Raw genomic sequence first — 24641 nt, 5'->3', positions numbered from 1 at the left:
CTTACGCAGCCCCAGCAAGCGAGTGCTGGTGCAGGCAGATCTAAATTAGCCCTGGGATTTGGACCAGTCACCGCTAGATCTAGAACCTTGACATGTGCATGTAAGCAGCAGTAGCTTCGGCCAACGACTGACACACGCGTTAGCTCCCGAAATGCTGGCTACGGCACAAAGCCTGTCTGTTGTGGGGATGAAGTGCCTATTCACGGAGTACGGAGTAAGAAATACAACGGTCACGGTACTATAATAAGTTGCCTGACATCATCGTCTACCAGCATTTGATAATACTATGTTGGTATGCTAATACAGGGGCTTTCCATAGAAGAGGCGGCGTTGTAATTAAGGGGGGTAGCGGGCGTACAGTAGGAGAAATCCAAGCTGCTGATGATACTGTTGTCATTGCCGCTACAGCAATGCAGCTCGCCAAATGGGTATAAATTGCCTACAACGTCACGTATGATTGGACGTGGAGCGAGGGCTGACATTGAGGCCATTGCAGCTATTCGACAAAAGCAGTTCAGGCGACAAGACACGGAGCCGCCTTGTCGGCAAGAAGTTGCGAGCCGCGCACCACAGCTTAATGAATACTACAGTAAATGTAACCATGCAAATCTAGGTGAAATTAACCCCGTATATGTAGAAGCATTGGGCACACATGCATAAAACGCGGTTGTTAGTGAGTCTGGCCACACCCACTCGCAGCGACTCTTTTACGAAGCACATGTAACGTCGAAGCAACAACAACAACAATGTGGTGGTGTTAAGACAGGGATTTGGAGTTAATCCTCCGAGGGAAATCAACGCTTGACAAACGGAGTTTCCCCGGACGTAGCCAAAGACACAAGATCAATTCCAGTCGCGCGGAGTCACTGCATTTGGAGAAGTTCATCTCTAAACTTGTGAAGCATCTGCTTTAGGCAAGTGGTCGTGTGCCGTGTGAAGCTCTCTATTCGTCAAATCACCGGATTTTCAGATACTATGAGTTTTAGTTTCAAGTTTTGCAGCAACTCGGCAAGGTAGTAGTCACTATTAGTATACAGTGGTGCGGCTTTATTAATCACTCGCCGCGCCCTTCACAGCCAGGACCCAACCTGCGATGTCGGACCGGTGACGCACGTGGCTCTGTAGATCAAAGAGCATTCTTCTTAAGTACACCAACATATAAACGAGGTAGATATGCGAGCCTTATACTTTTCTTAGGGAGAGAGAAAGATCACCGCCAGCCGTTACAGTCCGTGTTTACTGTGGCCGAACAAAATGGCCTACCCTATTGCCCAGGAAGAAAATGAGTTGAGTGGTATCTTTATAAATACACACGGCAACGAAGAGAATTCCGAAGATCGAATACAAAATGCGCAAACATTACCCCCAGCTGACCACGGTCGCGGAGCATATCTCTCTCTCGCATGTTGCACCATTGCACAAGCTCCCATCTGGGGTAGCTCTTCAGCTTCTAATTGATCTATCACGATAGATGCTGATCTGATATGACAGGATACTCTGTATCGTTTGGCATCTTCCAGGAGTACTACAGTGATCCCATGCACGGCATAGATGCTTCTGCTGGGGCCATCGCCACTGTGGGGTCGATGCAAATGGGCATCATGTATCTCATGATGCCTGTCATATTCGTGATACTGAACAAATACCCATATCTTCGACGCTGGTGCGGCCCTGTCGGACTTTTAATCACAGTGACAAGCCTATCTGCTTCAGCTTTCGTCAGCAATATCGTGGGTTTGATCGCGACGCAAGGCGCACTGTATTCCGTTGGCTGCGGTCTTCTCTTCAGTCCCATTTCGCTCTATATGGATGAGTGGTTCATTCAACGGAAAGGCCTCGCCTATGGAATTATGTGGTCTGGCAAATCATCAGTAGGTGTGGCCATGCCTTTCATTTTTAGCAGCTTATTGCGACGCTTTGGACTTCGCGCAACGATCCTTTCGTGGGCTGTAGCTTCTGCAATCATGATAGCACCAACCCTCGTCTTTCTTAGGCCGCGCATTCCATTGCCTTCTGTGTCTCGCTCGCGACCCCTTTCATTCACGTTTCTCCGCCACAGTTCGTTTTGGATGATGCAATTTGGAATCGTCATTCAATCTCTCGGCTATCTCATGCCAAGTACATATTTGGCCAGCTACGCTTCAGCTATTGGCCTCTCATCTGTCACGGGTCCCATTTTGCTTGCATTATTCTCTATGGCTTCAGTGCCCGGATCATTAATTCATGGCTGGCTGGGCGATAAACTATCGGCGACGAAAGTGATCCTCCTTTCATCTCTTGGCAGCGCCGTTCCTGTTTTCCTTCTCTGGGGGCTTGGTCGCCAAATTAGTACCATGGTGGCTTTCGTTATATTGTATGGCTTCTTTGCTGGGGGTTTTAGCTCGACTTGGTCCAGTATGCTGCATGAAATTAAGAGAGATGATCGCACTGCGGAGACCTCTCTTGTCTTTGGTCTTCTTTTAGGAGGTCGAGGGCTTGGATACCTACTCGGTGGTCCCATTAGTGGCTCACTTCTGTCTATAAAGGAAGCTATGACAGAGGAGCCGCTGGGCTACGCTACCAAATACGGGCCCATGATTCTCTGCACCGGTATTACCGCCATCATGGGCGCTTGGGCCCCTTTGTGGAAAGGTGCGAGGATCGTAGGGCATCAGGGACTTACGACCTGCTCTCGCATATTCGCTACAAACTAAGTAATGAGGGATTCAACATCTATGCCAATTCACCGCCAAAAAAAAAAAAAAAACGTTTTAGCAATATGACTTCATTGACTACACTGGAGCTAATAGACGAGAGTGTTGTACGCAAAGGTACGGTGGTTGTACTTATACGGCCAGTATGCTCTATCTATTTTTTGCAATGTCTAATTTTCTGGTAACGTCAAAGAGTATTTTCTTTCTCATAGGTGCTACGATATGAGGGGGTCTCTAACGATTTGCAGACCTCATTACCCCCTAAAGACGTTATTTATGTATTGTGTATAGTGTCTTATCTACAAGCAACATGTAGGACTCGGCGTTTTCCCCAAGGACTACAGTGATCGTAACTCATCATGATGCTACTTATCGCCTCCCGATCTTGGTTCTACTGGTAAATAAATCACTGTCTTACACAAAGAAGCTTAACGTTGAGGTATCAAGGGATATTGACCGTGCTCGAGAGTTCCAAGGTTGAAGATGTGTTAAGGGTATCTCCAGAAATGAAGCAATTACAACCATTTACACGATTGTGCCGGCTGTTTGTGACTACTTTACTGCGTACCCGTAATTTCTCAGCAGGCCGGCAAGGCAAATGCTGAAAGTTGCGCCGCGTAATAGATGAACGATTGCACATGTCTACTATTAGCAACTTCATTCCGGTTAGCCTCACAAACGCCATAAGTCGCACAGGATATGTTTCCTAGCTATCTATAAAGCAATCTACATAATCTTTGAGATACGTGATAGCTCTACATGCAAACAGATAAGACTAATGCATCAGCATGGGGGTAATGTGGATCTATGAGCTACATTTGCTGTTGGTTGACTTTCGTGAGTTTATTCTCCGGATGGTTCCGTGCTTGGAGCAAGGGTAGTGTGGGGAAGATATATCGAATTTGTTCAAACAATCCTTAGAAAATACGAAGAATAGCAGTTCATACATATAAACCCTCTTAGTAATTCTTAGAATGCCATGGAAGCCATCTGAATGGCCTCTTTAAATGCAAAGGCGACAATCCAAGTAGCCAGAGCCTCGGCGAATAAGTATCGCGACTCTAGTTACTATGCAATTCATTACAAATTATGGGTTGTATGTTCTTTTATATGAATTACGTTAATATTTCTCCACATAGCAACCCCAATGAAGCCCCCAGCCCACACCACCATAGCTGCGACCAACAGTTTTCCTTGAGTATATTCGTAAGCATGTTGAACGCCAATGCGAGTCGCAGAACCGACTGGATATGATAGCTGGGTAGATATATCCGAATAGATTTTGGCCAGATTTGGAAGCTCTTCAGCAGGAATTAATTCGATTAGCTTCCTGCGGAAGACGTTTTGCCAAATTGCTGATGCAATAGTCAGGCCAACAGCACCGCCAATATTACCAAACAATCCTAACACAGCTAGACAAACAGCAACCTCGTGGTTAGAAGCAGCGGCTAAGATTGCAACCTCATCGCAAATCATGATGATCCCTGCTGCAATAGAAACAAAAATTTGAGACATGATGATATACCCGATACTACTTTCGTTATTGCAGTGGTATACCATGGAACCTAAACTCAGGAGACTTAGGGGAACTCCTACATAAAGGCATACTGACTTAAAGTGGCCAGTGTAATGGATTAAGGCGCCAACAGCGATGGCGCAGACAACTGCAAAGACAGTATACAGCTGCACCACATAGTTGGCATTTTCAATGCTGAGATCGTTCACAACTTGTAGATACGAGCTGAAGAAGCTATTCCAACACCAAAAGCTAATAAATAAGGTAGTGGATAGGATGCAAGCGCCCAAAATGGTACGATCAAGAAAAAGCGAATAGGACACGAAGGTGGTAGAAGCGTAATATCTCTCCCATAACACGAAAGAAATGAGGAAGAGACTGCCAGTGATTGACAATGCAAAAATATATAGCAAGTCCCATCCTTGCAATGCGTACAGGTTGAGTGATGCGAGGAGAAGTGTAACACCTGCTGAGAGTAGACCAAGTCCTATGGCGTCGAACTGCCGTGAATAGTAGAATAAAGACTGCAGAATAGTGTGGCCACCATCGTTCTCGTTATCCCTTTGGTGAATCATGCTTATTTTTTTGGCTTTGAGATAACTGCTAAACAAAAGGCAGAAAAGCGGGAGAGTAATAGACGGCACGAGAATCACAAACAAGCCAAATACCCATCGCCAGCCGGGCCCATTCATAAATCTTGACGATAAAGGACCAGCTAGCCAGGGTGTGATAAGATTGGGTGAGCTAACGACGGCTTGTATCAGACCTCGATTGCGCATTGAAGAATTGTCGGCGACAAACACAGTCAGGCTATACAGAATGCCATTGTTCCCAATCGTCTGAAAGACTTGAGCAATAGCATAGGCTTGAATACTGTTGCAAGTACTCATCATAACAAGACCACTCGTTGCGAGAATGATGCAGAATAGATATCCGTATGCCCGACCGAAGATGTCAAGGATCTTGGCGAGAGTAAGGTTGGTGACACCTCCAATCACACTGCTCAGGATGTTGACGGTAGGTGTGAGCGAATGCGAGGCAAAGTCAGACGTGACGTAGGGAGTCAAAATTCCAGTGGTAGCGGATAGAATGCCCTCGACGAAGTATGTGAACCATATCATGATATAGGCGAAGATCAAGGTCTTTGATGTCCATGGTACAATCACGGTCTCATTATCCTTGATATTGGAATGTATATCGGAATGTGCGGTGGATTCTTCATTGTCATAAATGTCGTTGAGATTGTTATTGTCATTGCTGTCGCGGAAGCTATCGAGGAGGTTCACATTTTCGTCATTGAAAAGGGCATTTTGGGGCTTAGTTTGAGGTTGCCGGATGATGGAAGCGGGAGATGATGACCTCATGACTTGCCTTTGCCGGCTTGAAGTTTAAAGGGGATGACTCTTAGCATACAGATGAGACTCTGCCCAGGATACTAAAGATATAGTAGTCACTACATGCAATGCTATTTCTCAGCTAACACGTGTCAAAAGGATAGAATATTAATTACTAAAAAGGAATGAGTCATTATTTGAAATCGACGCATGTGAATGGCATGCGTTAATAATCCCTGTCGAGCAAGTTAACAGTGAAAACTTGCTCATCTTTTGTTAGTCCATAATAACTTGCTCACCCCCAGGGGACCAACAGTATAGCGTAATTCGTTATGTAGGGATGTAGGGACTAGAGTATGCGTATTAAAGTAATCGAAAATATTCTACTTAGAAATATTCATAAATTAAGTAATATTGTACAAAGAATTTCCACGTTTCCAATTTGAAGGCCTCATTTCGTGAATCACAGAGAAATATTCGCACATATGTATGATCATATGTTGACAACAGTAATAGCAACTTATTGACTTATTAAAAGCGTTTAAAGGCTAAGTATCTTTTGGCATTGAAACACTATATATAGTTGTGGACATGTTCTCTTCGAATATAGGTCTCTTCGAATATAGGGAGTTGCAATGATAGATTTGACATATTGCATTAAGCAGTACCTCGGTATCTGGGCCAATGCTGAATATGTCATTTTTGGTGTTTAGAAAACAGTGCTTACATTGTGAAATTTCGGTTTGAAGTAAATACGAATAGGTATATCAATAAGCTGCCTCTAAGAGATAAACTCACTGCGTCAGTTATTGGCTACAGCCTATTAAGCTTGCATACTTTGTAAACTCCTCATCGGTCATCAACATTTCCAGCTCCTCGGGATGAGTGCCCATGACAAGCTCCACGCCTCCATCCTTCTTCATTGGAAAAATGACCAGAAATCTAAAACGGCCGTTTCCACGCTCAAGCTGAGGTCTCAAAGACTCGGGGGAACCTCCGTTGGCGAAGAATTTGTCTCCAAATCTGATCTCGCTGGTCTGGAATAGCATCATGTTGGAGATCATGGCGTGCATATGCTCAAGGCCCATATTGGCAGTTGAGAACCTCGTATGGTCTGGAAGTGACTGCAGGATTGAGAAGGCATCATGGATGAGCGAGGGTGTAATACGCCTAGCAGATTGACGGAGCAAGCACGCAACGTCTCCTATGCTTGTCTTCGGGGAGCAAAGTGATTCAATAGACATGCTAGATCGATTTAGGATGAGTAAGCTGCCCATGTATGTTGAAGGTAGTAGAGACGAAAAATATGGGCGGCCGTCAGTGGGCAACTCGAGGATTGAGATATCATCTGGTCCGAAAGTCTGTTTGCGGATTTCTCTGGCCACGCGATATCTTGCTCTGATGGCGGCGCGCCAGAAAAATGCTTGCACAATATCGCTAATAGATGATGGTGTCTCTCCAGCCCTGATATCAGCTGCAACGTCCTGCTTCATCTTCTCTAATTTTTCAGGAGTAATCAAAAACAAGGTCGTCTTCAGGCTCCTCTCAGCACGTGGCAGTGGCCAAATAGGATGAAGCGGGAAAGTGAGACGAGGCGGGAGAGCTATTTCCTTTGGACCCTGGGTTGAAACGAGATGATTATCCTCGGTCGTCATCATTGTCTTCTTCGCAGGCAGAACACCTGTCTGAGTATCCGGGGGAGCAAATGGTAGAAAGCCCCATGTACCAGGGTCGATTTCATGCAGTGGTCGGGCCCGGCCCTCTTGCTGGTGGATAATCTCTGGCAAGCTGTGGTTGAAGCTCTCGGGGTCGTACCATCGACAAGTTGCAGACTTATCCCCTTGCAAATATCTACAGTTTTCGGCCCAAGCCTTGATAGCAATAATTGCACCAACTCCATCAAGGCAGCAATGATTCAAGTCAACCGCTAGAATACAGCCGCCGGAGATGAAGTTGGCCTGGCCGACAAAAATATCGGCGGGCATCTTCGGGAATGGATCATCTCGCAAGACGAGACTGTCTTTAAAGGCAGATGGTGGGAAGCCTGCGTCTCGCAACTCGTCGAATGACGGAAGAATCTTAGAGAGATCCTTATAGACCAAACGATTTTGCGCGGAAGATGCCATAGAGAGAGGAGGAATTGTAACGCAGAGATTTCCTTTGACATAGCCAATCTCTTGCTCCGAGGAATTCATCATTTTACCGCTTAGTGCTGGAATTAAATCGAATGTACGATTGAGACCCTCCTGTAAGTTGGCGAATACGTCACCGTAGCTAACATCTTTTCGCAGGGGAAAGTAGAAGACTAAACCCATTCCGTGGTTAGGATTGACATAATCGAATGCATTCAGCCTAAATGATTGCCGTGCTCTGTGCTGAGCAATGGTACTCTTCATCTGTGACACTTCATCGTTAACAGAGTCATTGGGTAGACTCGTTTCCGTTGTGCTCGTCTCTTCGGCAGCCAGGCGTAGAATAAATAGAGATAGACTGGCAATTGTGGGGTTGGCGTAGACATGACGAGGAGCAATCTGTTCTTCCAGTCCTGTAGCTGCCCTGATTGCCCTGACGGCGGCAAAAACACCAAGAGAGTCCATCCCAAGATCAAACAAGCTTGTATCCGGAGATGCCGTTCGAATTACGGGAAGGGAAGAGGCGAGGATCTCACGAATACCCCCTTGAATTGACTCCGTTGAGCTGGTATCAATTGGGTCACTATAGCAAAGATCGTCGTTCCGTGAGCTATAAAAACGCTCAATGTAGTCATTGTAGAGTGCCAGGGTTGCAGATCTTTTTACAGTACCCTTATCTGTACGAATGAAGGGCTTGTTGGGTTCCGCAAAAGTGACGAAATCTCTGAGAAGCTGATCTTTATGTCGAGAGATGGAATTGGCCTTCTTAACTGTTTCCCAGATACTATCAAGCAGTTCCTCGGTTTTCTTTGAGGATTCTTTCAATTCGATCAGTACACCAGCCTGGGGCTTCCCAGTTCCGAAGATTAGGCAGCTTTCAATAGCAGGGTGGGTAGCGATGTAAGCTTCCGTCTCCAACGGTGTTATCTTATACCCATTTGATAGAACAATAAGATCGTCGCTTCTTCCTTTAAAAGCCCATAGATTAGGTTTAGTAGGATGCCTAATATATAAATCCTTAAGGTTGATCGATTGTTTATCTGGGAATGTATGGAAGATGCCTTGAAAGAGAGGCCAGTGCTCGTTTCGATGAACCCAATGCTCATACGTATTCTCTTCGATTTCTCTAAATTCGAAACCAGAGTACGGATGGAAGCAGAACCAGAACCAATCTTCCCTTGCTGTTACAAGGTTGCCGATAAAAAGACCTTCCGTTGTGCCTGTCAGATTCAGAACTCTGATTGTCTGGTTGACTTTTGCAGCGCTTATTGGGCTCACAGGCCCACCGGATGCGCAAATGAATTTGGATTGGCTAAGCTTGGCAAGAACTTCAGGCGTTTCGCCCAATTCATCAACAAGAGACGGCACCATGCTCCAGATGTCAATCTTGGCATTCTCCGCGAGAGTTTCTACAAGATTGACATTGGGAAGAACACCAGCGGGGCCCAAGATGCAGTGTAGGTCAAAGAGAGCGGGCATCAGAATATCCATAATAATGCCGGCACCCTATAGTCATTGTAGTCAGCAAAAAATCCGCCACACCAGAGTAAGGTGAATTAACATACATGGCTCATTGGAAATGACGAGTATATCGTATTGCCTGACTCCCAGTCCGATGTCCACGGGAGTAAATCGTCATAGTCCTTGACAGGAGGTAGCAATCTCACCGCATCCATTGTGCCGATCAAACCATGCGACCAAGGGATAGGCTTGGGCACTCCCGTACTTCCAGAAGTATGTAGGTAGCAGAAAGGGTCATTCATGGCTTCATTAAACGTCTTTGTATACGGGAAATGTTGAACATCAGCGATGTCAAGCAACTCTTGGAGTGAAGGGAGTTGCAGAACGTTCATTGGGCGTTTCTGAAGCATCTCTTTAACTAATGGAACGGGGGGCACATCGCTGACGTTGACCCAGATACTGCATTTAACTGCTTCAAGGACCGCCAGTGCCCCTTCCGAGTTGTTTTTAGGCGAGAGAAACATGGCCTTTAGCAGCAACATTGTTTCAATCAGCAAACTATAGAATGATGGTGAATTTATGCAAGGTGTTAAGATACTTACCGCATATCCAACTTTAACACATGCATAGGTTAACAGCACGTATCGTAAATCATCTTTGCAAGCCGTATAATCAGTGCCAACACTTCACGGTAAACGTTGTCAATAGTAAACAGCTCAACTTACGTGGACCGATGTAGCCGACAGGTTGGATAGAGTCAGGCTTTCCAACCAGACTACTAAGCAACCAGGCAGTTTTGTCAATAGCCTTGCTGAACACCCGGGCAGAAATTCCGTCAAATTTCAGCGAATCACCCGAGAGTGATGCTAGCGAAAACACAACACGCTCTGGCTCAACAGCTGCTAGCCTATCTATAATCTGAGGAAGGAGTCTTTTGCCATACGGGATTTGGGCAGAGCTATGGATATCTTTCGATAACGTGATAATGATCGATTCTTCCACGCCACTCGATGCAGGGCTAGGGGGCGAAGAGGACTCTGCTGTAATGCTTCCACTAGCTGCCATAGTCTTGCGCGGCGAGAACACAGGAGAGTTGCTCTGTGAGATCGGATTGGGTGAAGCCAGAGAGGGTGTAGATGCTTCGCTGAAATATTCACTAGCGCTGCGTGGTGTGGCTTCTTGGAGGTAGCCTGATGCCATCTCTCCGATGCCGAGTGCATCTTGTCCACAAGGCTTCTGTTTGAAGTGGCTGGGCTGGCCGTCTTCGTACATGAGCTCAAATCTAGCATCTTTGCTAAATTCAGCCATGGGTGCGCTAATCCACTCTCCATCGGCTAATTGAGCGACACTACAATGCCATGGAGTCGTGTAACCAGTCTTGGTGTTGAGTAAGCAGATAGAAAGCTTGTTCAACCCTGTTGACTCATGAATAGAAAGTCGCAAGTAATTGGGGAAAGCATTCATGATTGCGCGTCCGAAAGCCTAATAGTCATTAATTCATTAGACATGACGCGTATCAGAGACGATAGCCTCTTCACTTACATCTCCTCGAATCAACATCTGCTTAGCAAGATATTTACAATCTCGTTTATATTTGTTTGCAGTTCGATTAGTGCCACAAGGGAATATATGCTTCAAATCAGATTCCAAAAATCTCTTGTATCCGAGATATGTTAACTTTGTATCCGCATTTGTTGCAATTTCGTGGTCTATATCCAGATCGTCTCTGCCGTACTGATTCAGGAGTAGTCGGCGGAAAGCAGTACAGTTAGCGACGTAGATGATCTCGGTCATCTTTTCAGGTGAAGGGAAATCAAGAAGATCCTTCATTCGAGCAAAACTAATATAGTCAAACTGTTTCTCGGCAGCCATCTCTCGTAGTGACTCTCCATAAGCCCAAGTATCTTGATCAGATATGCACAGTAGGTCTAGAAAATGCGATATTTGGCGGCAGCATTAGCCATAGGTCTGATGAATGCAAGTTGAACTGAAAATATTGAGAGCTAGCAACATACCATTGTACGTAATACCATCTGATATGATGGTGACTTGGGCTCCTGGCGAGTAGACTTCTTGTATACGTGCGCACATGGTATTCAACCGGCCGAGTGCTAGCTCCTCAGCCTTATCTGGCAGGCTTCCGAGGACCTTGTAGATCTTATTTGCAGATTTGAAGGGAAAGGCGGGCAGGCATGTTTGTACACGCTTTTCCGTTGCGACGAACTTGGCAATGAGTGACAGGAAGTTATCCGCACCCCTCTCCAATCTTTCCTTTGAGTCGTCAAATTTATTGAGCGCATACTCAAAAATTATATCTAATATGCGGCGAGATATTTCGTGGACTCTGCTGCCGGTTTGCGAGGTGCTTGCCAGAGAGTTGTCGGTCGTCATTGCTTGGTTGTCATCTATTGGGTTTGCCTCCATGAGATTCATATGAGACATTTGGTTGGAAGACATTTTATCAGCTCTTCAAGAAATTGTATATACCAATAATTTGGTATTGGAATTTAGTACAAAGCTGGTGGGTAGGTCGAGTCAAACAATATGTGGGCGGTAGGTAGGACAAGCTCGGTCTTAACTGGGACAAGGGTTTATATGTGCTTGGAGATAAGGGAGCTCATACTAATGCATATTGGAGACACGCGAAGAGTAACTACGATTGAATTTCTAATGAATATCCCTTTCAAGAGCATAATAATCCAGCACGTTCTACAGGGAAGGATTGCCATGAGGTCTTGTCTGCGCGGAAAGTCCCTACAGCAAAGCTCTTCAACCGTATTGTCTCATACAAGTCATAATGTTGGAAGGAATGGGGCTGGTGGGCATACTATTACGAGTCAGCACTAGTGGATTCTTGGTATACCATTCATTGTCCAGGATTAGAGCAGATTTGAGGTAGAAAACTGTATTGGCATATGCATTTCCAAGCAGGCTAGCCTGCGGGTTCGCGCATGTGAAAATGCTGAGAAATTTATCTATGTATCGGTTCTTGCTGCATGGTTTAGATGATTGACCAAAATTTTAATCATGCTGAATTCATTTTCCAGACTCACGACTAGAATGACGAATATTGAGCAGCTAAAAAGCCTAAGGGCATTAGGTAGTTCTATCCACAACGAAATATCACGACCCTTCTGACGAGGTACCACAGGCAAACTTGAGCAAGTGTCCGCATCTTGCCATCACTTGGGATTTTTCAACAATGTCGGTCTCTCGGCCCACTACAAACTTCCGACGGCATCGTCCGTAGCTGTCTCCGACATACCTAATCTCGTCTACACTGCAGCTGCAGCTGTGATTAGCAAGCACCGTATACTATTTGCCGTACCTGTCGATGAAGCCACTCCCAATGCCTACTTTGCCTCGCTTCCTTCAATCGATATCAATCGAAGCGTCAAGTTCATAACACGATCAAAACCTTTGAATAGCCTTGATGAAGGTGAAGACAAAGAACTTGATGCGATACTTGAAGATCAGCACAACACCGACTTCAAAGCCGACTATGGCTCTTTGCCATTCTGGCGCCTGATTATTCTAAGAAACTCTAAGATAGATGTAGATTTCACCGCCATATTCATCTATCATCATGCTATTGGTGATGGGGTCTCTGGCTTGGTGTTCCACAGGGCGTTCTACAACGAGCTAGAGGCTCTTTCTTCGTCTTCATCTTCTGGTTTCCAAAGTGGAAAAGGGGTCGTATTTCATGAAAATACTCAAGTGCTTCCGGCCCTCGAGGAATTGCATCCTCTTCCGATTAATCCCAAACCCCCCATCCACTCCTCGGCAAATTCTAATGAGTGGACGGGCAGCTCTATCCGCTACCCTTGCAAGTCTCGCTGGATGTCTCTTCATCTACCGTCGAGCACTTCCAAATTATTCTTTGGCAAATGCAGGGAAAACGAGGTGTCTGTAGCATCTGTCATATCATCTATCATCGCTACAGCCTTATTTAGTATTCTTCCGCCCACCGTTGAGGTACTCACATGTATCATTCCAGTCAACCTACGGCCATGGCTCCGACTATCCGGTGAAAGTGCCAATGCTGCGATTGGCACATACTTTGATGCCACCAGAGTGCGCTTCACGCGGGCTAATCAAGATTCTCAAGCCCCCACCTCGACACACAATATCTGGATCGGAGCTCAGCAAGCATCAAAGGGAATTAGATGCTACCTGGAAGACGTCTCACCATCTGGAGAACCTTACACATCCGTTTCTGTGCTTCAAACTATACCAGATGTCTCTAGTATCTTCAGTTCAATGGTTGGAAAGACTCGCGACGCTGCGTTTGAAGTTACCAACGTCGGAGTCTTTTCTGCAGTTACTGCCGAGACAAAGGTTGCGCCTCTTTGGCAGGTAGGAAAAGTGCTACTCAGCCGAAGCTCTTTGGCCACTGGAGCTGCAATGACTGCCAGTGTCGCCACCGGAGGGGATGGCTCAATGACAGTAGGTTTTAGTTGGCAGGACGGTGTACTTGATGATGACTTTGTAGAGAGGTTCAAACAGGAGATCAGGAAGAATTTCGAAGAGCTGGAATAAGAGGGGGGAAAGAGAAATTAGTGTTTATCCAAATTCAGGGTTAATGAACAGCTAACAACGCCTTGGAACAAATACATGTAACTAATGAGCCAAGTCTAATTAGCGATGGACAGGCTCATTAGCACGTCACTGTAATGTTTTCGAGACTGAATTTCCCGTGTTTTCATGTATGCCAAATCGTGATACAACTGTAACTTAACCGAGAGCCCAAGGAACCAGTCTCTTGTATGCCCAATGTTATATTCTCTCGAAAGACTTCAAACACACGTAATAAGTAACAGATAACCCGGTAAAATCTGCAACACGAATCAGCAAGGCGTCTTGTAGGTCCATAAAGATAGCGAGGTTCCCACATTTTCTACTGCCAAGCGCTGGATAACTATTTATACCAGTGGCCCAACGTTCTTTCACCCGCTACCATCCTGGCAGCATCTAGGGCAGAGTGGCAGCAGAATTCCGAGCGCAGCAAAGCAATTTCATAACTTCTTCAAATGGCCCAAAACCCATTGCCATATCCATTTCCCTACTCTCGGGCGGCAGATCTAGATTCGAGAATCAAGATTCCCCGGCCAATTATTGATTCCGCTCTCGTGCCCATCATTGATTCATGGCTTCTCCCTGAGGAAGTGGATCTTCGTCTTATGCGCGGTCTCTCTAATAGTGAGAATAGCGAAACAAATAACTATCATTCAGATGCTATCATTGCAAAAGCACCGCATCTAAAGCATACCGAGCATATTGCTCCTGGGCCTAACGGCACCAGCGTGATTCTATCTGTATTTGCACCAAAGGAGCCAACTTCGGCGGCCCTGCCGGCGTTATACCACATACATGGAGGAGGAATGATTGCTGGGGATCGGTTTTCTGGAGTTACTGAACTATTGGACATCCTGAAGGGTATCGAATGCATTGTCATATCAGTCGAGTATCGCCTTGCACCAGAGACTCGGGCCCCGGGGCCTGCAGAAGATTGCTACACTGGGCTCGTTTGGGCCTCTGAGAACGCGGCCGCCATTGGTATTGACGCAGCCAAGATTGTTATATGGGGTGTTTCCGGCGGGGGAGCTCTGGCAGCAGCATTATGTTTGATGGCCCGGGACAGAAAATCGCCAGCAATTCCCATCAAGGGCCAGATGCTACTGTCTCCAATGCTTGATGATCGATGCGATAGTGTCTCGGATCAGCAGTTTGAATATGGCAGTCCTTGGTGTGGTGTGTCGAACCGCATGGCATGGGACTATGTTCTTGGGGAAGACAGAGGGACAGACAAGGTATCACAATATCAATCGCCCTCCCGAGCAGAAGACCTGGCAAATCTTCCATCAACCTACATCGACGCTGCTGAGTGCGAGGTATTTCGCGACCCTGCAGTGCTGTATGCTACAAACATGTGGCGATGTGGTTCAACTTGCGAATTGCACATCTGGCCGGGAGCCTTTCACTTATTCGATGGAATGGATAATCCTAGAGTGCCACTTATTCACGCTGCAGTTGCTGCAAAGCAAACTTGGATAAGAAGAATTATGATGCGCTAAACAGACCACCTGACAAATACAAAAGTAACACATCCGCTATTGTAGCTAGGTATGTGTATCTATGCTTTCTTTAGGTAGCTTCACCAATACGAATTGCTTAAACCCTCAAAGCTCCATCATTTCGGCACATGCCATGGATCAATTCAGGAATCTTTTTGGAATAGCCCGGAAACAGATAGAGTACAGTTCTTCGTATAGCTGCTTCAATTTGATGCGTTAAACATCTAGATTAGAAAATTCGTATCTTGATCAGAGTCAGTATCAGACTTGGTGAGGGAGTTAAATTGAGGTAATTGTTAGTAGTGGGCGGTAAAATACTAGTATTGGAATGAAAAAGGGCTAAAACTGAATAAAAAAATACAAAACCTGTGATGTGTGTAGTTCTATGGAGGTAATTACCAAGCGTATTCAGAGAGCTAAATTGAGCTAATTACTATTGGTGCAATGTAGGACAAGGGCTAGATATGCAAGGGAGGAAGCCAAGGAATTGAATCCTTCGTATGTACTCCATAGTTAAGGAAGATACTGTACAATAGTATCATAAAGCAATTAATAACAGTACGTAATACAACATTTATTATTAACTGCTTTGATATTCAATATTGGAAAAGATATCTAATTATCCCATCTATGAGCTAGATCGATGTGTAATGACCTATTATCTTGGCTATTTTGCTCGCGCATTATGTCCCAACACGCGTTAAAAGAGAAGCTGTAACATCTACTACTTATCAGCCTTCGTTTGTGCTTGATTTTTGTGTTCAGGTTCAGTACTACTGTTTCCCATTGCTCTCCATACCAAAGATATGAGTGAAATCCAGCACCCGGCTTTATCCTCAGATACCAAAGGAGATGTCGACGAAAAGAAAACCGCAATAATAAACGATGTTGGCTGTGACACCAAATCCCCGCACGACGGCGATAAAGAGGCTGCTGTGCATCAAGATGCTCAGGCTGGTGTTCAGGGAGTCGAGGCCATTGCCATAGTTTGGTCGAAAACCTCTCTCATAGTCGCCTACATATTGATCTGGATCGTCTACTTTATTGTTTTGATGCAACAGGGTGCCGAGGCAGCGCTGAATCCTTTTGTCACTTCAGCCTTCCAACAACATTCACTCACGCCTACAGTCGGCATCCTTGCCAGCATCATAGGAGGGGTGTGCAACCTGACTGTTGCAAAGATACTCGACATCTTCGGCCGGCCTCAAGGCTATGCTATGTCCCTTTTCATCACCACTATCGGCCTTATTATGATGGCGGCAACTACCAATGTGGAAATGTATGCCGCAGCGCAGGTGTTCTGGACAGTTGGCAACAATGCGCTGCTCTACACCGTGAATATTTTCGTCGCCGACACAACGAGATTGCACAACCGTGGCCTGATGACGGCCCTAACTTCGTCGCCTAACATTATCACTACCTGGCTTGGCGGTCCAATCTCGAGCGCTTTCCTCAATGGTCCTGGCTGGCGCTGGTGCTTTGGTGCTTTTTCTATAATTGTGCCTGCTATGTGTCTCCCTTTATTCGGCATATTGATGTTCAACTACTTCAAGGCGAAAAAGCAAGGCTTCGTCACTAGTACACAACAACAAACAAAAGCACCTTGGCAATTATTCCTCCATTACTGCCGTGAGTTCGATGCTTTTGGTCTGCTTTTATTAACCGCTGGCTTGGCTCTTTTCCTTTTGCCATTCAATCTCTACGCACTGCAACCTCTGGGATGGCGATCGCCGCTTATTATTTGTTTGCTGGTCTTTGGGTTTGCTCTTATGGTGGCATTTGCATTATGGGAGAGGTTCTTTGCCCCCGTCACGTTCATCCCTTACTCGCTGCTCCTTGATCGGAATATGATTGGCGCGTGCGCACTCGGCATGGTCCTTTTTATCAGCTTCTTTTGCTGGAACAGCTTTTTTAGCTCTTTTCTCATGGTTGTTAATGGCCTAACTGTCACCGAAGCCAGCTACGTTGTCCAAATCTATGGCCTTGGCAGTAGCCTGTTTGCAATTGCCGCAGGCGTAGTTATCCGGTACACCGGTCGATTCAAAGCCCTTACGCTTTATGGTGCTATACCTATCTACACTTTGTTTATGGGCCTTATGATTCATTTCCGACAGCCAAACATGAACATTGGTTATATTATCATGTGCCAAGTATTCATCTCCATAGCCGCTGGAGTTGTTATCATTACGTCGCAAATGGCTGCGATGGCTGCTGCATCGCATCAACATATTGCGGTTGTCATGGCCATCCTATCAATGTTCTCATCTATTGGTGGTGCTATAGGCCTTACAATTGCAGGTGCCATCTGGCAATCGGTTTTCCCTGCAAAGCTTGCTGAATATCTACCGCCTGATGATCAGGCCAATCTTGTCAGCATATATAGCATGTTGGAAGTCCAGCTCAGCTATCCCGTGGGTACAGCAACAAGACTCGCTATTCAGCATGCTTATGGTGATGCCCAATTAATGATGCTAGTCGCCGGTACAGCAATTTGGGCTCTTGGATTTGCTGGAGTTGCTCTTTGGAGAAATAATAATATTAAGGATATTCAACAAGTTGTTGGCCAGGTAATCTAATAATAGCATATTTTTTGCTCATATTATGTATGGTCATATACTTTGATAACCTTCTATTTTCTATATCTACATGTACTTAGCTTAGTGTCGTAGCAAGATATACGTCTGTTGCGTAATAGTGTGGACGCTCGGAGGACGCTGTTTCATTTTCCATACTGATCTGCTGGAGAACCATAAGAGGAAAAGAAGAGACTTTAGGGATTACAGCCCTGTTTTATTTTAGACAAGCCAATATAATTTACAACCACTCTTAATGTGGCTGATAAGCCTCAATTCTCCGCGAAGGTACTATACAGCTATCTCGTATACTGTCTCCTAGCATATGTTGTTCGCTTTCCCATGAAACACCGGCTGTCCAAAGCCTCAACTTCCTCTAGATAAGATTGCTGATCTTGGAAAAAGCTTGTTACTTTCAGAACAATTCTTCATTTCCAGAGCTTCCTGTTCTTTAGTAGTAGTATCATAAATATAAGGGACTATTCAGGATAACTGCGAAGTTTGGCGATCAAACAAATACTAGAGCAATTCAGAGTTATCCAAGTCATATTAAATAGCATTTATCAGGACTATGTTATCATCTTCTCAGCTCATTTTATGCTATCTGCTTTAATAATGCTTCAATGTGTGGACCCTGTAGTCGTTTAGAGGTTGGTATAACTTAATTTTTTGCTATAGTACACTAACAGCATACAGATAGCATTGGAGAAACAATAGTATATGCTTTGATACTCTTCTTATAGATCCTTCAATTTAACTCAACGGTCTAACCACAGTTACTGCATTGCAATCCTATAAGTCTCCTCACCAGTTTGGAGAAACCCCTCAAGTGTAACCGTATACCCATGTACATTGAGTACTTCATTTCCGTTCTGTGGGCTCCCTAGCCCAACAAAAATCTCGTTCCCCTTTTTGTTCCCATAATTACACGCCGTGGCTTTTCCGGGGTGGTAACGCAGCTCTGCAGTATCGCCTGTATCAATTTGGGATGGCGGATCAATCAGATCATTTTTACCTGGGAAGAGGTAAAGTGGTTCACCTGTTGTGTTGTGTATAAATATCGCTGCGTACAATGAGTGAGTTCGTATCAGCATTAAACAAGTTTCAGAATGCGAGATCGCACTAATGCCATTAGTCGGCTAGTATTGAAGGCTTGGACTCACACATTTTTAAGCAGGTTATTTAGATGGTCCCAAAGCGTCTTTTGCTTAACACATCGATATTGTTGGAAAGAGTGTACTGAGAAAATTGAGTGAGGCTAAATTTCATCTTTATATAGTTTCCACTAGAGCTATCTTCAACATACGCATGTCAAACCGTAATGGTAATTGCGTATCGATGCCCCTCCACCTGAGCAAAACTACCCCTCGTTTGTTACGTGGCAGCGTAGTGCGCAGAAGTGATCAACTGTGATCTTGATTGGACAATTTCAAATCCTGCACCTGTCACATCGCAGCTGAACATCTGAATTAGGCGTCGCCTCCATCTAAAAAGCTAGCTTGGCACTTTTAGGGATAGCCTTATTCGCTGGTTGAGATAATTTTTTCCATTGATAGCGGAGAGTTCATAGGCGTTGAATATGTCAAGTTTGGTGTACGAGGTGGACTAATGTCGTTGTCAATGAGCTACGGGCTTTTCATTGATATTGATAGAGCATTCTCTATCTTAGTCACTCAGTTTCATACTATTAGACAACTTGTGCCTATATAATTCATGCTATAAAGGGGCATTGGGCTACCAACCCCTGGGCACACATATGTATTTTAGTCTATTAGCTGTCTGTCCTTTTTTTTGGGCGCCAAGCTGGATAGAGCTCACTACCCCATTCAAAATTTGCCAATGATTCCAACTGAAGATGTAGGAAGTCGATACCAGTGAGAATTCTTATACCGACCATTGAAATCTTAGTTTGCACTCCCACGTCTTCCATACTTCATATAGTTTCTTCGTTCGCGTGACGCTTATGATACTCATAATTCTCATAATCGTCACCGCAATCCTCTGTGATATGCTTATATCTTGTGGCGTAAGGATCTCATCTTTAAGCAATAAATGGCTTTTATAGCTTACTCTGCCTAAAGTATTCTAGTACTATGTATGTAGATCCTATTTACAGTTCCCAAACTAGAAGGACATCCGCACTCTAAAATAACAAAGGCTCTCGTGGACGCGAGTTCGGGTATGAAGCTGATAATGTAAAAAACATAAATAAAGAAACCCTTTATAATACCAATTCTCCAATAAAAGGACCAACTCCGCTTCCAAGATTATAGTTTGACGTCTTGGACTGGGAACGTGAACATGCAGTTAGGTAACGGGTTCGTGTCATCCATCTCCAAAAAGCCCTCAAAGTCGACAGTGTTGCCTTGGGGACAGCCTCTTGCATTGTTGACGACGTCGTTCATGTTAATCCCAAGATCATTTAGAGCAAAGATATCGTTGGCCTTCTGCGCGCCATCGATGACGTTCCCAGAACCTACAACAGCGCCAATGCGGAATAAACCACATCCTCCACTGACTGGGATACCTCCCTCTGCATTACAGACAGTACCAGGTTGTCCGGGAGGATCTGCTAGCGGGGTACTATCAATAAACAAGGCATATCCAAGGATATTGATGATTTGGGAGGCGATCCATGTCTTCATCTGCTTCTCCATTTGGGGGACAAGATCAGAAACCGAAGGGACGTCGTCCAGGAACCCGCCGTGGTAGGTATTGATGAAGGCGACAGTGTTGACAATGTCATCATCATCGACAGTGGTCGGATCCTGGTTGGGTCCAAACACCTGTTGGACAAGATCTCTCATACGCTGCTGCGTGCCAGTGACAATGGCCTCTAATTGTTGGCTGAGGGTGTCCTTGGTCGCCGCAGCCTGCTTGTCGATGTCGCTATTTGACTCTAAGATGCTGATTATGTCCTTTCCATCGTCCTTGATATCCTTTTTGGTGGCTTTTCGGATAATCTTAAACTTCTTTATGAACGTGGTGGCAGCCTTGACCTCACCACCAACGGGTAAAATGTCGACGATTAAGTCAGCGATGAGTCCGAAGACAGCTGGAGCGATGGGCTGCTTCTGCGGCGCCAGCTTGTCGACCATATTACTGATGAAGTTTTCATTATTCAGATTGTCAGCGGCCTGACGGACCGCAAGGAAGTGTGAACGCAAGCCGTCGTACTGATTGATCCAGTTGGCTGCTAGGAAACCGGCCTCAGGGGAAGTAAAGTCCAAGCAGACGGTATTCCCAAGGTTGTTGAATATACAATTTCCACCATCGGGGTTTAATACGCCGTTAATTTTGCAATTGGTCGGGTCTTCAATATTTGAGCAGTCGAAGTTGGCGTTTACGCCCTCTTGACCCTTTGGCGCTAATTGTGATAGGATAAACTTTGGGAAGTTGTCTGAAGTTCCAAAAGTCCGGATCATGGCAAACACGAAGTTATCGATGCCAAATTTGTCCCAGTTCGCCTTGTTGACATCCCCAGGCCCACAGGCAGTCACTGGTGTAGGGCCAATGATGCACAGGTCAGCGGCCACGCCCGTGACGGCGACAAGAAGGCATGAGGCTCTGAGCAGCATGGTTGCAGCAGAGAATAATGAAGTTGGACACTTGTCTGCTTCCCAGTGTGTTTGTTCCCCAGAGGACTGGGAATTACGAGACTTGGAAGGATGCGATTAAGTGGTAACTAGGGTATAAAGGGAGTAGGTTGCTCTATGTAAATTGTTGCAAAGTTGCTAGAACTGCTTCGATAAATAATGCTGACCAACCTTAAAGTATTCTAAGTCGTATCAGTTTAGCTAGTACAAACTAAATGTAAGCAGAATTTTAGTGATGGACGACAATAGGATGCAACTCCACAAACCTGAAATGTGAGTATCCGCCCCCAGGCGCAGCCTCCGGAAGTGCAACGTCCGTCCGTGAATGAGCACGAGAACGCAGTCACCAGAATTACTTAATTATAAGCTTGAACTATTTATAGTATCAAGCAGACTCTTGTACAAGACTGGGATTGTGATAGATTAAACCGCTTTCGGGGTTGCATGTTTCTCACCAACTACTCCTGTTACACTCAATTCACACTAAAAGAATTGGTAAGCCCCTAAAAATAATAAATGCTTATGAGCTTGAACCTATAAGCACACTAAAGAAAGACTAGCCTCGTGAATTCCACCCCAATTGTACTCTGTACAGTATATTCACGTCGAACCATAAGAACAAAGCATGATTGACTATGAATAAATAGTGTTGCTTACTTTGTAATGCTAATAATACTCCATACAGCAAGGCCCATTCAATGGCAGAAAAGGTGAGTTTGTATTAAGCTTACGTTTGTAATTTTTCACAAGTGTTTTGCATAGCCACCAAGTAAGATTCGAGAGTAGGTATTTCATCTCAGCAGCTGCAGGCAACTCTATTGTCTGTTGCCAAGTGACACTCAGTTCAAACTTTCTCGTTTTACCTATCGCTGTAATCTAGCGAACACAAACTGCATCGCGAATAATGCATTCCAGTCAACTAAATCTGCCTACGGCGTATGAGCCATACAGTCGGCCGCACAGCGCGGAGCACGATGCCGTTCATGCTGAAAAGTTGCGCCAACAACGCATCACCACGCGTAACGCCAAACAGAAGGAGGAGCGAAGCAAACAAGTTCTAGATTCTGTGCGCATTGTTCTGCGCCTTCTAGCACTAGCTTTTGCGATTTCCATTATTGGTGTGCAATCACATGTGGCTCGTGTTTGGGACCAGTCGCGCGACGAGACAGTTCAAAATCCCCAGACCGGGTTCCGTATGCGCGCGTGGGCCGCTCAGATGGATCTGTGGCCAACTTGGGTGAATATCGGCGCGGGTGTCATCGCGAGTGCCATTCATATCTCGTCCTTGATAACGCTATGTGGCGGTGTAAGTTGGCTTCTGTGCCCTCCGTGTCTATCCTCCTAATGGAATAATACTAGACTCGCGCCCTACGATATATCAAGCTCTACCCCTGGGTTGTTGCACTGACGTCCATATTCTCCATTGTCGCATGGATCGCCGCCGTTGTCTACTACAAGGTTGACAACGCCAGAGGCAAAAAGCACTGGGACATCTGGTCATGGTCATGCACCCATGAGACTTGGAACAGCTCCAAAGTTAGCTTCGAGCCTCTGTGCGTTGAACTGGTATGTTTAAAAATCTAGCGCGTAGAGTTCATTCTGCTAATCCCCGACGCAGAACTATAGCTTCTATGCTATCATTATAGCAGCAGTGATCGAGATTACTTGTCTTATCCTCTTCTTCATCTCTCGAAGCATTGAAAAGAAGCAGCGACGGTATAGGCAGATTGTTACGGTTACGGGTTCAGCTTAGGCAGAAGACACATCAGTCTGACGGGTGTCATTAAGGGATGATTTATAGCCGAGGAGAATGGAACTAGCGTTACGGAGTAGGAGGTGATGATTGCATTATTCCCCGACAGATTTATTGATACATGATTGGAAATAGACGGAGTATAACATTTTAGCTTGTATGTTGCTTTAGCTTGTGTGTTTTGACTTGTGCAATTTTCCCAAAGAATTGTTTTAAATATTGAGACATAGGAAATTTTCTATACTATACTGAAGAAGGCTGCTCGAAAAAATTGACCATTGATTGCATATAACCCCTACCTTGGGAAATACTATTGCGAAAAACTTTTATTTTTTAAGATTAAAGGTCACAGAATCACTCGTTTTAGATAATATTCACCACAGTCATCCGTGCCTTCTTCACTATAGCTGGACTAACTCCTGTACGCCTAGGTACTAACGCTTCCTATATGGTGCCTGCCCCTATTTCCAAGATTCTACAAGTGGTTTTATACCCAGCCTAGTCGTATATAGGCAGGGTTATCTGGTTCGGAGCTTCTATTCACTCGATTTGTTGATCGTGTACGGAGTACTGGTACAAATAGATCAAAGTTTGTTTGTCTTTTAGGACCGTCGTTATGAGACATGTTACCTATATTAAGCGCAGATCAGCAATCTTAACTAGCACCAGTGGGAAATAAATGATAAATATTATTATATAGTATAAGTCGCTGGCGTAGAAACGTATCACTATAAGAGAACATCTATTTAACACTATGGTGGGCTATTTCCCGTTTGGTTTGCTGAGGGCTTGATTAACTCCATTGGTGTTTTGGAGGATGCTATCTGCAAAGGTTTTATGGGCTACTCTATGCATAGATTAGGCTTACTTGAAGATCTCTTTCAAAGGAATTTGGTTTACGTTGAGAAAGGCAGCGTTATGATATCAGGCGTCTCAACGCTTCTCCATTAAAGGGCCGGATATACGAATGTGTTATAGGTACGTAACGGTTTGTAATTCGACTACATATTGTTTAAAAAAATGAACAAAAATGAGCAAACTTCTAATAGAAGTAAAAGTACTGTACAGCAGTCTAAATATAGCCAGACAGTTTTATATGTACAGGTGCGGTGCTGAGAGATGGGAAAGGTGGCTGGCAAAGCAACAGGGTTGAACACAGGTCAGAGAATGGAAAAATATAGTGAGTGTATATCAGGTTTCATCTCAACGAAATAGCTTCCGTAGCTCAGTTGGTTAGAGCTTCGTACTAATACTAGATGCCTTATCTAGCTTTGGTAATGCGAAGGTCGCAGGTTCAAGCCCTGCCGGGAGCAATTGCCCCCAGTTGCTATTTAATTTTTTTCTCCACGTAGAGAGAGATCTTCTCCCCTGTTGACTAATATTTTTTTTTCTTCGCCGTCTGCCTGCTCTCCATACGTTCAGGTAAGGGAAGTATTCATATGCTTCAACTGTCTCGTCACGTTGCTTTGCCTCCTTAAAAAAATACATTTCGCAGCGTCAACAAGTTAT

General features: G+C 45.0%; 9 protein-coding genes across 9 annotated transcripts; 5 read left to right on the top strand and 4 right to left on the bottom strand.

Moving 5' to 3' along the window:
• Positions 1 to 1254: 1254 nt before the first annotated feature.
• TRIVIDRAFT_45291 (uncharacterized protein) lies at positions 1255 to 2693 on the top strand (the record flags this gene model as incomplete). Its single annotated transcript, XM_014102789.1, has 2 exons — positions 1255 to 1435; positions 1492 to 2693. 2 exons carry the CDS (start codon positions 1255 to 1257, stop codon positions 2691 to 2693), a joined length of 1383 nt encoding a protein of 460 aa, XP_013958264.1.
• A 1080-nt stretch (positions 2694 to 3773) lies between these two features.
• TRIVIDRAFT_45984 (uncharacterized protein) lies at positions 3774 to 5573 on the bottom strand (the record flags this gene model as incomplete). Its single annotated transcript, XM_014102788.1, has 1 exon — positions 3774 to 5573. The coding sequence occupies one exon, from the start codon at positions 5571 to 5573 to the stop codon at positions 3774 to 3776; it is 1800 nt and encodes a 599-aa protein (XP_013958263.1).
• Positions 5574 to 6349: 776 nt separating this feature from the next.
• TRIVIDRAFT_147666 (uncharacterized protein) lies at positions 6350 to 9528 on the bottom strand (the record flags this gene model as incomplete). Its single annotated transcript, XM_014102787.1, has 4 exons — positions 6350 to 7186; positions 7223 to 8587; positions 8624 to 9181; positions 9241 to 9528. The coding sequence occupies 4 exons, from the start codon at positions 9526 to 9528 to the stop codon at positions 6350 to 6352; spliced, it is 3048 nt and encodes a 1015-aa protein (XP_013958262.1).
• Positions 9529 to 9732: 204 nt separating this feature from the next.
• Positions 9733 to 11527, bottom strand: TRIVIDRAFT_45334 (uncharacterized protein; the record flags this gene model as incomplete). The annotated part of the gene is made up of 4 exons (XM_014102786.1): positions 9733 to 9791; positions 9862 to 10618; positions 10679 to 11040; positions 11152 to 11527. Coding segments are annotated over 4 exons (1554 nt in total), but the record flags the coding sequence as incomplete, so codon positions are not given.
• A 636-nt stretch (positions 11528 to 12163) lies between these two features.
• TRIVIDRAFT_190921 (uncharacterized protein) lies at positions 12164 to 13675 on the top strand (the record flags this gene model as incomplete). The annotated part of the gene is made up of 3 exons (XM_014102785.1): positions 12164 to 12236; positions 12288 to 13456; positions 13493 to 13675. The coding sequence occupies 3 exons, from the start codon at positions 12164 to 12166 to the stop codon at positions 13673 to 13675; spliced, it is 1425 nt and encodes a 474-aa protein (XP_013958260.1).
• A 491-nt stretch (positions 13676 to 14166) lies between these two features.
• TRIVIDRAFT_45942 (uncharacterized protein) lies at positions 14167 to 15210 on the top strand (the record flags this gene model as incomplete). The annotated part of the gene is made up of 1 exon (XM_014102784.1): positions 14167 to 15210. One exon carries the CDS (start codon positions 14167 to 14169, stop codon positions 15208 to 15210), a length of 1044 nt encoding a protein of 347 aa, XP_013958259.1.
• An 806-nt stretch (positions 15211 to 16016) lies between these two features.
• TRIVIDRAFT_45948 (uncharacterized protein) lies at positions 16017 to 17786 on the top strand (the record flags this gene model as incomplete). Its single annotated transcript, XM_014102783.1, has 1 exon — positions 16017 to 17786. One exon carries the CDS (start codon positions 16017 to 16019, stop codon positions 17784 to 17786), a length of 1770 nt encoding a protein of 589 aa, XP_013958258.1.
• A 2264-nt stretch (positions 17787 to 20050) lies between these two features.
• Positions 20051 to 21361, bottom strand: TRIVIDRAFT_221307 (uncharacterized protein; the record flags this gene model as incomplete). The annotated part of the gene is made up of 1 exon (XM_014102782.1): positions 20051 to 21361. One exon carries the CDS (start codon positions 21359 to 21361, stop codon positions 20051 to 20053), a length of 1311 nt encoding a protein of 436 aa, XP_013958257.1.
• Positions 21362 to 22283: 922 nt separating this feature from the next.
• On the top strand, positions 22284 to 23132 carry TRIVIDRAFT_221306 (uncharacterized protein; the record flags this gene model as incomplete). The annotated part of the gene is made up of 3 exons (XM_014102781.1): positions 22284 to 22685; positions 22739 to 22945; positions 22998 to 23132. 3 exons carry the CDS (start codon positions 22284 to 22286, stop codon positions 23130 to 23132), a joined length of 744 nt encoding a protein of 247 aa, XP_013958256.1.
• Positions 23133 to 24641: the final 1509 nt, after the last annotated feature.

This window comes from Trichoderma virens, assembly GCF_000170995.1.
Source record: "Trichoderma virens Gv29-8 chromosome Unknown TRIVIscaffold_5, whole genome shotgun sequence".
NCBI lineage: Eukaryota > Fungi > Ascomycota > Sordariomycetes > Hypocreales > Hypocreaceae > Trichoderma > Trichoderma virens.
The sequence above is the reverse complement of the archived record's forward strand: the minus strand, read 5'-3'. Positions and strand labels throughout refer to the sequence as shown.